Here is a 14,796-nt window from a genome sequence, read left to right on the forward strand (position 1 = left end):
TTTGCCTATGTGGTTTATGTGCCATAAAAGACTGCCCAACTTCAGACACATTGATTTTTTTTTTTTTCCCTAGTGACTTCTCAGTAAGTAGTGGCAGGAAGCTGACTGGACTACTTTAAAAAAGTTGAATCCACTCCCTGGCTAGCTCATTTTGATCAGTAGTGCTGACTAATGCTTTAGTGATGCTTACTGCATTTTCCAAGAATTTGAGAAATGTGTTTACTATTACTTCATGAATTTGAACACAGTGTTTCTAAAGCAAGTAAATAAGAAATATACGTACGTGAGTGATTATGTGTGAGTGTGTGTGTAGTAGATTTTTCCTTTAGCAACATTGCGATTTTCAATTTGGTTTTTCTTAATTGAAGGGCATTTGTGCTTCAAACCAATTTTTCCTTTGGAGACTATTATTCTTTATCTGATCCCACAGCAAAGTTATAAGAGAGGTTCTTAAATTCACAGGCATTCCCAAGACAACTCTCATGCCTTAAATATTTTTAACTTCTTATCAGAACAAGTAGAAGTAAGGATAAGATAAAACATCCTTGGGTACAAGCAAATCATTCCCAGTATGAAAAGGAAACTTTAAGACCTTCGTCACAGTGGCTCATTTTTATAGTACACGAGTTAGGTGTCTTTGGGGTACAGCTTTCCATCAGACAGCCCTGTCTGTAAGACAGGGCTTTGACTTTGTCCCAGAACCCAGAATCCCTGGATGAGCCCTGAGTAGATGGACATGTGAACACCTGGTTAGAGAGCAAGCACAGGGGTTGAGACCCAGTGCTGTTGGGCTTGCCCTGTCAGCTGTCGCCTTGGTAACCTTGCCTAGGTTGCCACAGAGAGTCTCCATGTTCCAATAGAAAAGCAAAGCTAAAAATGAGGTCACATTCATGTGTGAAGCATGATTCATTTTATCCTTACTTGTCAAAATAGAGGACATATTTACAACTTTTGAGAAAACAGTGAATGGAAGTGAATACTGGGGGATGGGGGGATATGGGAGATATATGGGTTGTCAGGAAAGTCATGATACATTTTAGTGTAGAAAAATATAAAAATATATCATGACTTTCCTGGTAACCTAGCAGAAGTTCTCCCACCTATGTATGACCAATATGTGACTCTACCATGGATACACATGCCGTATTTCTAGGTTTAGTCAGATTTGTCGCATTTGGGACTTATGGGGGGTTGAGTGTGCTGACAAAATGACAAATCAGGATGACAAATTTCTTCAAAAGAAAGAAACTTCTAATTATTGAAAATTAACAGGGTTGTTCAAACTAAATCTGGATAAAAAATTTCAAGACATTTCTTGCCTGGTTCCCTTTAATCTCTAGAGGGTTCATTTTTAAATATTAGCATTTTTGTGGGTATATAATAAAAAGATAGAAGTCTTCTCCATGTGACCCCTGAAGTCCTACGCATCAAACGATAGGCCTTACTTGAAGCAAACAGTATGGGTCTTTGACCAAAATTACAGAACAGAGAAATTGAGGCCTTGATTATTCACATTTTGGAAGGATAGTACCCCTCAATTCTCTTGTCTATAACTTACACACACACACACACACACACACACAATTTTTGACTTAAAATAATCTAAGAAAAACGTGATCTACACATCTAATCAAGTAGACTGACAAAAGTAGGTTGGGAGCAGCAATTGGCATAATGGCTATGTTGCTAGACTCCCATGTAGTCAACTGCTGTTCCTGGACCCTGTGGCTTAAATGCATGCCAGGCGCATGTGTGTCTGCTCAAGATCCTGAGAGGAGAATGGAGGAGAAGGGATTGTAGTGTGGTCATCCCCCAGGGGGTGGATTTCTCACTTTCTGTCTCTCTGTCTCTGTCTTTCTGACAAGTACTCGTGGCCTATAGCAAAAATCTCTCTCAAAAAAAAAAAAAATAGGTTGAAGATTAAAATTGGGAAGGGAGCTCAAGAATTGCTTAAACTCTCATTGATGGCCAACTTACATAATCTTTTCATGACGGTTTTTTTTTTTTTGTCTGTATAATGAACATTATTATTGAACCTAACTCCTTTTGGTAATGTATTACTGAGGTAATACAAAGCTTGCTGAGCATTTAGGTGAGTGCTAGCACATGGTAAGAGCTCAAATAAATGCCAGCTATTAATAGTTCCAAACTCTCTTACTAATAGTTTGAACCAAAACCACACTTGGAAAGGGAATGACTCCTTCACGATCCCTCAGCTATTTACAGCTGAGCTGAGACTAGAATCCATGTCTGCTATCCAGCTCAGTTTTGTCTCAGGCTTTAATGATTCACTTATTTGGTAAACTTTTTGGGGGCCACAGATTGTGCAAGTCAGGTCTCTCACAGAGGAATTCTCAAACAGTTCTCTAAATCCATGGTCCCAAGAAGTGTCGCCCAAGCTCTGCAGGGTGCCATTTCTGGGACAACCGCCACATACCTGGGAAGGCAGTAGCAGATGCGGCTGCAGCAGCTGCAGGCCCAGCATCACCTCCGTCAGTGGGGATGCCCAAGGTCTGCAGGGTGTATTCGGCTGCATATGTCTTTGCTTCATCCACGTAGGCACTTAGCTTTGGAGGCGTGAACGCGTGGCTGGAAACACAGGATAGACATTTTTAAACTTATGCTACTGACTCAAGGTGACACCTACGGCACACTGTCAGCTTTTTAAGATGGATAAATGGCGAGAGTTTGTGTACTTTTTATCCTCTTTGCTATTAAGGCTTCTAAGCATATGTGCATGTAAAAATATTTACAAATTGACCTGGAACATAGGTGGTTCATGACATTCCTGGGGTACATTTGTAACTTGTTACATGGCTTTTCTAAGATACATGTGAAATACTTCGGTTCCTAAGATGCGTAGAAATATAGGCTCAAGGTAAGTTTCAGAAGATGATATGCACTAAAAAAACAGTCATGAGACCTTGTTGAGGGTGGTTTCTCTCTCTCATGGAAGAAATAAAATAAATTAAGAAAAGTTAAAAAGCATGAGCTATAATTGTCATAATTTCTATGACACTTTACATTACCTACTCTTTTCCAGTTTTAATTATACTACCTAGTCTTCATTGTCTTTGTGAATCTAAAAGATGCCAGTCTCAGAGCTGGCATATACCCCAACTCTGGATCTCAATGTTTGAAATTTAATGTTAAATCAGTAAATAGTAGACTTTAGTATTTATCTTTTTTAAATGGTGACCAAATATATTTAATTTACAAGTGAATCTTTCTCTAAAATCTAAATAAGAAGGGATTTTCAGAAATTACGTACATTGCAGGGTTCTGGCTGGCCAGAGCGGGGATGGTTATTTTGTATAAGAATAGTTGTCTTTGGTCTTGTCCAATGGCAGAATGTAGCTGGTAAACTGGCTGTCCCCAGTTATTTTTCTGACAAATCTCTTCTAAAATCTACAAGAGTAAATAAAAAAAAAAAAAAAAAAAAAAGGTTTCCCTCTCAAATGTCACATTTGCATTATTTCTCTAGTTTTCAGGGTTTTAAACATGAATATGAGAAGCTATAAAATGCCACATGGTTTAATGACTCATAAAATTTAAGATGAACTCAATTTGAACTCCATTTAAAATGTTATATCTATTGCTTAATAAAAAAATCATTTGCACCCTATTTATTCGAATCCGTTTTTAGTTTAGTCCATTAGCTGTAACTTTTTACTGAGAACGTAGTTTTGTGATTTGTTTGATATATTTATTCTATTTTTTTAAATGGATGCTCTAGCAGTGTGTGAATAATTTATTACACCCTCAATCGCTCTATTTATAATGATTTAGAGATGACAATCCAGGGATATATCCTTATGTCATGTCATTTGCATAGGGTTTTAGCCTCATATTTTCATAAAAATGAAGTTAAAAGGTTTAATGGCAACATTTCTTAATGACAATGACTAGGAGGGTGTTGACAGTTGCAATGTTTTTATCTGTTTGGCAAGGTAGAAGTGCTATCTGGCATTTCTGGCTATTTTTATGACGATCTAATTTTTAGCATGCTTGTGTACATTTTTTTCCTGGTAATTACTCTAAATTGAATCTTTTCTCAAGGTGCATATTTTCTTAATTCCAAGGCCATTTTATTTATTTATTTATTTTTTTTGGTCAGAGGTCCAGAGAACAAATCCAGTATACTGTGCAAAACAGGGACTATGTCTGAGAACATAACCCTATGGGACAGAACAATGTCCCGGGATATATGTCTGGAGCTCGTTCGCTCATTTGTTCTAACACTAATCTAGCTACAATAACCTCAAGTTTTTCAGTTTATTAATTTGTACATTGCTCCTATTTCTCTATTAACGTTTTCTTTTTAATGCTTTTTTCTTGGTGGTATCTTTTGTCATTGACAAAGCGTTTGTGAGGTTCCTGAGCAATAATCAATGAGCTTTAGCTGGCAGGTATTCTGCCTGCTTGTGTGGGCTAGGTGAACAAGTTTAACAAACACCTGCTGAAGAAGCAGCACCATTAGCCGCTGACTGTGTAGGGCAGTACTTGTCCCTCTGCTTTTCTGGTTGGAAGTTCATTAGCTTAACTATAGAGTTGTTTGGGCTCCATCTGTGTTGGCTGGGATGCCATGGTCTTCAGTTTCTAAGCCATAGTTAGAGAAATAGACAAGACGAATTAATTACTTTCATTAGTTGAGCAACTTGGAGACATGTTAATAGAAAGCATGACTAGTTTCTAACTGACTTTAATGTAAAAGGAAAGATCTTTACTCATGCTATAGCCCCTCTCAGAGCTATTATACAGAATTTATAATTATGTCTTAGTTTTTTTATTTTGGGTTTTAATTGAAGAGAGATTAGATGACTCTGTTGTATTTTCTAAGTAAACTACCATCTCTCTTGCCACATTGCCTTATATTTATCTGTTTATGTGTCAGTATTTCACACACCCCTCCCCCATTACCACATGATTTTTCTTGGCTAGAACACTAGTACGTTCATGTTTACATTGCCACTATCTATAGGAATATATGGTGTATAAGAGAAGCCCAGTAAACGTTTTTTGAATAAATAAATGATTGGCACTGGTACTTTTTATTTCTTTTTAATTGCCTGGGTAGGCTAGCAGAAACCTTAGATGAGCTAACTTGTATTATTTAAAAAAAAGAAAAGAAAGCCATTAATCCCATACATGCAAAGATTTTAGACAACCAGATTTTCTTTTGGATTGCAAATATAAGGGCTACTTCCATAAATCTGAATATTCCATCTTTGAAGTTTCCTTCCAGATACACAAACTATCACTCCGTTTCTTTTGACAAACTGTATTTCAAAGATCAGCAAATGCTGTCCACTGACAAGGAACAGTCTACGGGTTAACATAGATCCTGTTTTATTTTTTTGAATCCTTGAATTCAGTTTCCATACTGGAACAACTTACAACTCTTAATTTTCAAATAATAAAAACCCCAGGCTCATGTAGAAACATGGAAATTTAGAACTGTTAAATGAAAGCAATAATAAGCTACCATAATGCCATGGCTACATATAACAAATATAGAAGACTTCATTTGCTATGACAGATGGCACCTCAGAGGTGAAGACTCACCTAGATATTATGGTGATGTTTTGTGTTAAATGGCCTATTCACTGTCATAAATACTCTTCATTTGCCAACCAACCTGGCTCACATACAATAGACATTTACTCTGAGCTGGGGACTTTGACTAATTTTATTTTTATAAAAGGTATTGGTAGATAATTCTTAATAGCTCTCAGGTATTTTGCAAGTCAGTAGAAGATTATTTAAGGTTTTAAACTTTATGGTAAATGAAAGGGCCTAAAAGAGAATAATGGCCCTCAGTACCCAGAATTTTCTCAAAATATATTATGTTGATTGATGACTTTTCTAAACAAAACAACAACAAACAATAGCTCAAGGAGGGATCAAGTCAAATCATTTGGTGAAAAGTGAATGATGGCCACTGGCCCCATTTAAAGAAGCTGTCTTTGGAATAATATTACCTACCTGGGGAGCAAGTTTAACTCCTTGGGGTTTTAACGTGACAGGATTCATTGGGGTAAGCTCCATCCCAGGTAAAATGTCATAGAGTTTTTCTTCTCTCTTGTCTCCTTTGACCTGGTATCCTCGACCCAGGCCTGTGTATGCCAAATAGCCACGGCCGCCCAGTCCTCTCACTCCCGCAGCCCCTACAGGTACATTCATGTAAATTTCTAGGAATGTAAGAAGGCATTAAACTGAATCAAACCACCAGAAAATCACCCTGAATCTTACTGTAATGGAAAAGTTAGCCCAAGTCACATTGATGGTTGCCCTGAAGATCCGTAGAAAATTCTAGGATTCTCATTTAATGAAACTCAACATAAGTCAAGACTCACCATATAGGTGCCTCTCTCTCTCCTTTGTAGTTATAACAAAATTTAGAGATATTTTTGCTATAGGGTACATGCATTTGCTGGAGACAGAGAGAGAGACAAAGAGAGAGAGAGACAGTGAGAAATCATTCCCTTGTGTGTGTGGTGAGGGTGGCTACACCACAATCCCCTCTCCTCCATTCTCCTCTTGGGATTTTGGGCTTGCATACATATGCACCCAGCGTGAGTTTGAAGCAACTGGGTGTGGGACTTGAACTGTGGTCAGCCATGTGGGAGTCCAGCATCTTAACCACTATGCCACTTGCTGGCCCTCTCTCTCTTACTAAACGCCCTGTGGAATAAAGCAATCCCATCATAAGTATTCATAAGTATGTGTGCAATTTAAAAATTTTGGTACAGAGAGAAATTTCACAATTTCTGTCTTCAGTAAACCTTTCACTGACATTTTTCTATAGACTGAAAAAGGTTAGGGATGTGTTTATTAAGACATCCCAACATAGCATAGCTACATGTGTTAAATTAGTCTCGCATAGACATTGTTCTTGATCAGCACATCTGAAATAAATTCTAGCTTTCCCAGTAATTTCACCCCCAGTGACTAATTGGTACATGTAGAAAGCATGTTTTAAAGTTCACCATCCTCTCCCTTATAGTCTGTCAATGTGAGGCTTAAATTTCCATTGAATTTCATGCATAGATTCCTTTTGATTTGTATTTGCCATATTGCTGTTTTGATTTTCTATTGGTAGCATAGAGATAAAATATTAAATTGATTACCCTTCATCCATGAATATTATTCATTGATTCCTTTTTTTTTTTTTTGGTTATAAAATAGATATTTTGTCCACTAAACATGGAGTTAATCTTTTTCTATATCACAACTGGTCAACATACATTTAATGTATGAATAGGTTAATGAAGTGATTTTAGATTAAAAAATTCATAATATTTCAGTGACTTCATTTATCAACATATGGACATGTTAAACCGAAGAAAGTCCTGATGATTCATTTTGCATTACAGTTTTGGGTGAAATAATTAGAAAGCATGTTTTAAAGTTCACCATCCTCTCCCTTATAGTCTGTCAATGTGAGGCTTAAATTTCCATTGAGTTTCATGCATAGATTCCTTTTGATTTGTATTTGCCATATTGCTGTTTTGATTTTCTATTGGTAGCATAGAGATAAAATATTAAATTGATTACCCTTCATCCATGAATATTATTCATTGATTCCTTTTTTTTTGGTTATAAAATAGATATTTTGTCCACTAAACATGGAGTTAATCTTTTTCTATATCACAACTGGTCAACATACATTTAATGTATGAATAGGTTAATGAAGTGATTTTAGATTAAAAAATTCATAATATTTCAGTGACTTCATTTATCAACATATGGACATGTTAAACCGAAGAAAGTCCTGATGATTCATTTTGCATTACAGTTTTGGGTGAAATAATTATATTGTGATAATCTCTGAAGGCTGTTGAAGACTAGATCTCAAAGGATGGTCAAATCAATTCTCTTAAATAATAGTGAAACACAGTATAATAATTGTTTCCACAGAAACTGGATGTGCCTCTTTGCTTCTAAGTCAAATCCCAAAATAACTTAAATACACAGTTTGAGTACTGAATTGCCCAGATTAGTGTCATATTTGGAAAATAGAACCAGAATTCTGTTGGCATTAACTATATCCTAGAACAACCACTCTTGAAGGAGTCCATAAGGCAGAGACAAACTAGTTTGTTGGCAATAAAAAAAAGCAAGCAAAAAAAAACCCTTTTCTTGTCTTTTATATTTCTTGAACTAACTGATCTTGGAAGGCCATTTGAACATTTGGAGTTCTTACGAAATTAAAGCAGGAAATACTTATTGTCTAGCTGTCAGACTGATTTTTTTTCCTTAATAATTTGGCTTTTTAGGAGATATGATACATATTTCTTGGGGGAGGTCATATGAGAGCACCTCACATATCAGACCATATTTATGATGATTCATAATTTATATAGAATGATGCCATTGAGTCACCACCAAATACACACATACCTTGACATGATTTTGCTATTTGAGGTCATTGGTTTTCATTATACCATTCTACTCTTCTTGGAAGTCTGTAATGAATTGTCTGACTGAAAGATGGTAGTCTCATGATAGGAAGCTAATGGCCGTGGAACTAGGTTTCCATTTGTGCAAATGTTATGGGCCCAGGCAAAGATAAAATTTGAGCACTAGGTTCATTTGCACTATGTTCTGACCAAGTTTTTTCAATAACCAGTTGTAATATAAGAAAAGACTTTCATGGAAGGAAAACTATGACATAATATCTGATTTTTAATAAATAATTTTCCAGTCCCTTTCTCCCAATAGACTCATCCATTTTGTCTAAGGCTATTATAATACAAATCATTTGAAATCTTGGGGTTACTCTAAGGCAAGAGATGACTAGCATGTTACCTCTCACCGAAGGGGCTCTGAGAATGGCCCTGTTGCTGAGGTGTCCTTTGGTGGCTGGGAAATGAAGACTGGGAATCGCTGCATAGGCCTGGGGAGCATAAAAGATGGGAGCTCCAAGGTAGGTTGTGGTAGGATCATAAACATGGCCCAAAGAGTAGGTATACTCTCCTTGCAGCACAGTGCCCCTTCCACCTGTGCCGCGGGTGTACCTAACGTAGCTGTCCTTGTCCACTGGTTTGGCAAGGGTCACTTCAATGGGGGAACCATCCAGCATCTGTTATAAAGAATAAGGAAAAAGTAACATGAGAATATTTGAAGACAGCCAAATGTGGCTAAACCTGAATAACACGTCTATTTCTTAAAGTTAGTGTTTGCTATACGTTTGCTGATTGTAAACATTCTTCATATCCTGTCTCTTTGTAGGTTTGTGTTTATATACCAGTTTAATTTTTTTTTTGGAGAGGTTTTCGCTATAGGGCATGTGCGCTCGCCAGACAGACAGAGAGAAAGAGAGATAGAAAGCAAGAAATCACCCCCCAGGGGGGATGGCCATGCCACAATTCCTTCTCCTCCATTCTCTTCTCAGGATCCTGGGCACTCACGCACATGCACCTGACATGAGTTTTAAGCCACCAGGTCCGGGACGTGAATCGTGGTCGACTATGTGGGACTCCAGCGACATAGCCATTATGCTAACTGCTGGTCCCTATACCAGTTTAATTTTTTGCTGAGTAATTTTCTGGTAAATTCTATAATATGCCAAAAGGTTTAACAGTGACAATTGACCATCATCCATTGCTTATAAATTTATAATCTGAGTATAGTCATTGAGAGAGAAAGTTATGTAATATTTTTGATTATGGGATATGTATGTTTCAATTATTTATATAATTACCAAAAAATTAGCTTCATTATGGTGGAATACAATCTTCACTATCTAGCCCAGTAAAATGAAAGCAGAAGGAAATTAATGAAGTGATATTATCAGTCATTAACACCTTGGCATGGGTGGCCCAATCAGGCCTTTAACTGACAACTAGTTGAATGTCTTGTTCCTTAGAGTAGCTACACAATAGGTAAATTTTCACTGGGGAAGAAGAGAGCCTTACATTAGACTCTATTCAAGAAAGAAGAAACTAGGAGACTGTTGAAGTGTTTCCTCTAGGTACTTCCTTGAGAAACAGCCTTTTGATCTCCTGAATAGTTGAGAACTAATAAGCAGGGATGGTGGGAAACTGGGTGAAGGTGGGAGTCTGTTGAGGTTCTTCACATTACATGCCACAGAAAACTTGTCCTCAAGAATGATAGGAGTAGGGTGTTTTTTTTTTTTTTTGGAGAGGTTTTTGTTGTTTGCTATAGGGCGCGTGCGCTCGCCAGACAGACAGAGAGAGACATAGAGACAGAAAGCGAGAAATCACCCCCCAGGGGGTATGATCACACTGCAATCCCTTCTCCTCCATTCTCCTCTCGGGATCCTGGGCACACATGCACATGCGCCCAGCGTGAGTTTTAAGCCACCAGGTCCAGGACATGAACCGCGGTCGACTACGTGGGAGTCCAGCAACATAGCCATTACGCTAACTGCTGGTTCCCCATAGGAGTAGGTTTACTCTGACAAATTTTTCTTCTTTCTTTCTTTTACTTTAATTTTTCTTTTAATTATTCTCAGGGTATATTAACTCACCAGAGGGAAAGAAAGAGAGCAACTGCCAATGGGGCACAGTTATGCTACAATCCATTTGTCTCCATTTCTCTATTCTATGAGGTTTTGGAGCACACACAGGTAAGGCTAGTATATTTTCTAAGACACCAGGCCAGGACTTGAACTTCAATTAGCCACATGGGATCCAGTTCTCTCTGCACAGTGCTCAACAGCTGTGCCACAGGATTAGCCCTCTGACATACATTTTTGAGATTGCAAACAACTCCACATATGGAACATAATGGCTGTGTGTACATTGATATGTGCATTTAACCGCTACATATTGCTTGTCTACACAAGAGACAAAGATGACTCTCAACAGATGGATGTATTTATCAAAGGGACAAAGTGTTGTTGGATAGCATTTGTGGTTACTTTGGAATGAAAGTGTTCTCTATTTTACAAAAGAATATAAATATATAAAATGTCAAGTATATAAAGAACTGGAGTACATGCTCTTACTCTTTGATTTCATAAGCAAGTAAGTCATTCTGGATTACTGATGTCTGCTGGACAAAGCCTGTGTTTCATGGACATCCTGACTGCTTTGGTTAGTCCCTGGGGCAATCTTTGCCTAGTTTCACTTTTAGTATCAGGATCCAGTGTCAAATATGTTGCCGAAACACACTGAGAGATGGAATTTAAATGATATTGAACAATCTTATATTGATGTTGATGAAATTAGAAAAATTAGACTTAGAACATTGAAGGAAAGGGATGGCCTTTTATATAAGGCTCTTTATGTCTTCAGCTTTGTCTTGAAGAAGATGAGAGACTCCAGTAGGTCTTTACTCATAGGTACTTCCATATCAAAAATTGTTTCTAATGAAAGATTCTTTACTGTAGACAAATTTCCTATTACAGTGAATTTCTTTCTCTATTTCTCTGCTCTATGCAGTGTCATTTTAAACCCAGTATTGTATTTATTTGGTTTAGACATTCAAGAGCTGGGACAATATCTGTATAGCACATGCCCAGAAAAACGTCATTCATGCCATAGAATATTTACATCTACAAATACTTACAGGCTAAATCAACAATCATGTCCAAAGTTCAAGTCATCACATTTCTCTCCAAGTTGGCTTTCTTTCCTGACTTCCCTAATAGTCTCCCATATCAAAAATTTACAATAATTTGTCCTTTATTTCTCACATCTGTCTCTAGTCAGTTCCCTTGAATTTATTTTCCATAGCTCATTCTATGTAGAGATTTTGCCTGCATTCCATTCCTACTGTAGTTCCATAATTCCAGTCTTTATTTTATCCAAATTGAGTGACTGTAATAGTTTTATGCCTGGCTCCCATCACATCTCTCTCTCCAGGCTATAAAAAGTCAACTCTTACTAAGCTAATTTTCCTAAATTGTAAATGTGATAGTTACTTCACTGCACAAAAAAAACCCCTCAAAGTCTCACTTTGAGTTTTTTTTTGATATAAATTAAAATTATATCTTCAAAAGCTTTCATAGGTCTTAGGCAAACTTACTTTTGATTTCCCTATATCACATTATAGTTAAATATAATATTTAGTATATACAAGAAGATTTTAAAAGTTTTGTGGAAAAATGTAATTTAGATACATTTTAATTTTAATGTATTTTGCTAATCCATGTATAGATTTTTTACAGTATGAATTTCTACAAACTTTTTGAAGGCTCTTCATATTTCATAATATTCTCTCTCTCTCTCTATATATATATACATATTTCACGAACTTATGTAAATATTGTAAACATTTACAACATAAAAGCAGCTGTAACTACTGGGAATAATTTATATACTTTTCTACTGTAATTATTTCAATGTGATTATTTTACATTTAATTTGTGATTGTGCTTTCTAGGCAATTATTTTGTATACTGAGGAATGTTTCCAAATGGAAAAAAAACCTTTAGCTTACCAATTTTTTTCTAAGTAATAACATTTTTGTAATAACAAATATAATAATTAGTGAAGATCAAATAATGTTTTATTTCATAGATACATATTTACACATTAATTTTTGTTTTGCAGTTTATTTTTATATCAGTACTGTTCTCTCTCCCCATCCCCCCACCTCCACTCCAGGATTCAAACATTTTTATAAGCCCTTGTGAAAGTCATCTGCTTAGGCCTCCACTGCATCTCAAGGAGATGGGCTGGGAGATGCTCCTTTACCTTACAAATCTGCTTCCTACAGGTCCCCCAGCCTGCTTCTCTGCTCTAGGAGGCTTCTCTATATGGGGTCCTGACCAGGGCTCCTGGCCTTCTCAATTAGAATTGGGTTGGCCAATATGGACTTCTGGCAGGAGGTTGGAGAAAGAGGCAACTGTGAATTTAGACATTTATTCTCCTAGCTCCCTGCCGTGGGTTGGTTGTGTTCCTTGACCAAAGATCACTACTTCTCCCAGAGAAACTTGTTCTACACAATTCTTTTCTCTTCCAAAATTCCCATGAATTCTTCAGCTCTTTGTGTCTATAAGTTATTTATCTATTTCTTCCATGAGTGACAAGGGCAGAGAGACAGTACCCCGAAGAGTGTCTCGATGCCACTATTCACTCCCAGCTTCAGCCAGCCCCAGATCATGGACACACATGCCCAGCACACTCAGGATGCCTCAGGATGCAAACCGAGGACCTTCCCACATGGGTGCGCTTTGCACAGCATCACATTTTATCTCTATGCCACCTTCCAGTTCCCCCTTTTGTCTTTGACACCAGAAATGCTGTGAGTCCCTGCACTGTCTCTTTTGTTGCCTTCAACTCCCACTTAAACTTTTGTAATGAGTATTTGAATTCTTTTGCCAGCTGTTTTCTGCTGCAACCTTGTGGATGCTTGACTCAAAGGGTAAAACAGCCCTAAGGGCATTATATTCTAATTAACTGGTCTGTATTTGACCATTCTCCAATCTTGTCTTAATCTTCACAAATTCTATGCCTCTGGGCCTATCCTTTCTGTAGTTTGTCTTTTGAAATTATACCCAGCTTTCATGGCTTCTCTTATATAGTGTCTTCTCACATCCAAGAGTTTCTCACTCATATGACCCACTTCTTCCTTTGAACTTTCTTACTACCTTTTATGGTACTTCCCTGACTCTACTTTGCCTAGGTGCTTTCTCCTATTGCAGGCTTTTAGCTCTTTGACAAGCATCTTTTTGTATCCCAGACATGATTAGCATGAATGTTCTGCAGGTTTCTAATATTTATTGAATTGATATGTAAATCTTATAGTGGTTTCTACATGCAAATCAGGAATAAGGATATAAAAGTTAATATTCTCTAGACCCTACTGCCTGCAAGATGTGAGATTCTAAGTCTTCCAGACATGGAAGTTGAATCTTGGAAAGCAGAATGATGGTTATTCACATCTTTCCTGATCATCTTCCTCCAAAACACTGCATTAAAAAGTGATCATCTCTGAAGTAATAAGAGAACATTGGAGTTGGGAGAAAATAAACCTTGAAATAATCTATTCGATTTCCTCTCTTTCTAAGGAAATTGAAGCCAGTGACTTGTCCAAATCAGAAAAGAATAGGATTTGGACACGTTAGCCACATCTATATTCTCCAACATATTTTTTTATCACTTCTCTTTTATACATCTCAGACAGACCAAGAAGGCCATTTTAGACAAGGAGAAAGTTGGAGTGAAATATACATGCAGGATTGCACTTCTGAATAGAATGTCCACACCAAACTTGGTTAAAATCTGTACATACTTTTTCTTTCTCCAACATTACCTTCCCATTTAAAGCTTTCATAGCCTCAACGGCATCTTCCCGATTACTGAAGTGCACGAAAGCATAGTCTCTGATTTTTTTCACCCTCTCCACGGCACCTGTAAATAGCAAGGAAATAGGCTCATTAGCAAGCTTGAAGTAATACTGGACACAATGCGTTTGATTTCTGAGAGTAAGACTAAGGAGCTCATAAAGAACATTGTGTATTCTCAAGCTTAAAATTCTATACCTCCAATAGAAGATTTTGTTTGTAATTTTAACATAAAAACTTATATCCCAACTTATAACTAGCTATGGATTTTTATTTTCTACTTTCTAGGTTATATAATCTTTAAGGATAGAAATAGCATTACTTTACATCTTCTATAATGTAAAAGACAATACCTTATGCATGGAAAAATTTATTGAATTGAGTTGAGCTCAATTATTGGTCATCTTATCAATATATATTTAGGTGATTACCTTTTTACATTTTATTGATTTCTACCCTCCCCCCCCAAAAAAAAATACCTTATCTCTTTTGTCATACATAATAGAATTTTAGAGTTATAAGGAACTTTTAACAAT

The 14,796-nt window shown here is 36.8% G+C and overlaps 1 protein-coding gene across 3 annotated transcripts in view; it reads right to left on the reverse strand.

Annotated features, from left to right (window-relative positions):
* Positions 1-14,796, reverse strand: part of A1CF (APOBEC1 complementation factor) — an 87,347-nt gene that overhangs the window by 2,455 nt on the left and 70,096 nt on the right. For 2 of the 3 annotated variants that reach the window (XM_027768773.1, XM_027768774.1), the window contains 5 exons: positions 14,230-14,327; positions 8,812-9,085; positions 5,986-6,191; positions 3,272-3,408; positions 2,438-2,589 (listed from right to left, as the gene is read on the reverse strand). In XM_027768773.1, coding sequence (XP_027624574.1) covers positions 2,438-2,589; positions 3,272-3,408; positions 5,986-6,191; positions 8,812-9,085; positions 14,230-14,327 — 867 coding nt within the window. The remainder of the gene's footprint in view (positions 1-2,437; positions 2,590-3,271; positions 3,409-5,985; positions 6,192-8,811; positions 9,086-14,229; positions 14,328-14,796) is intronic. The other variant, XM_027768775.1, reaches the window with a different exon arrangement.

Source organism: Tupaia chinensis, unplaced genomic scaffold (assembly GCF_000334495.1).
Source record: "Tupaia chinensis unplaced genomic scaffold, TupChi_1.0 Scaffold147458_1, whole genome shotgun sequence".
NCBI lineage: Eukaryota > Metazoa > Chordata > Mammalia > Scandentia > Tupaiidae > Tupaia > Tupaia belangeri.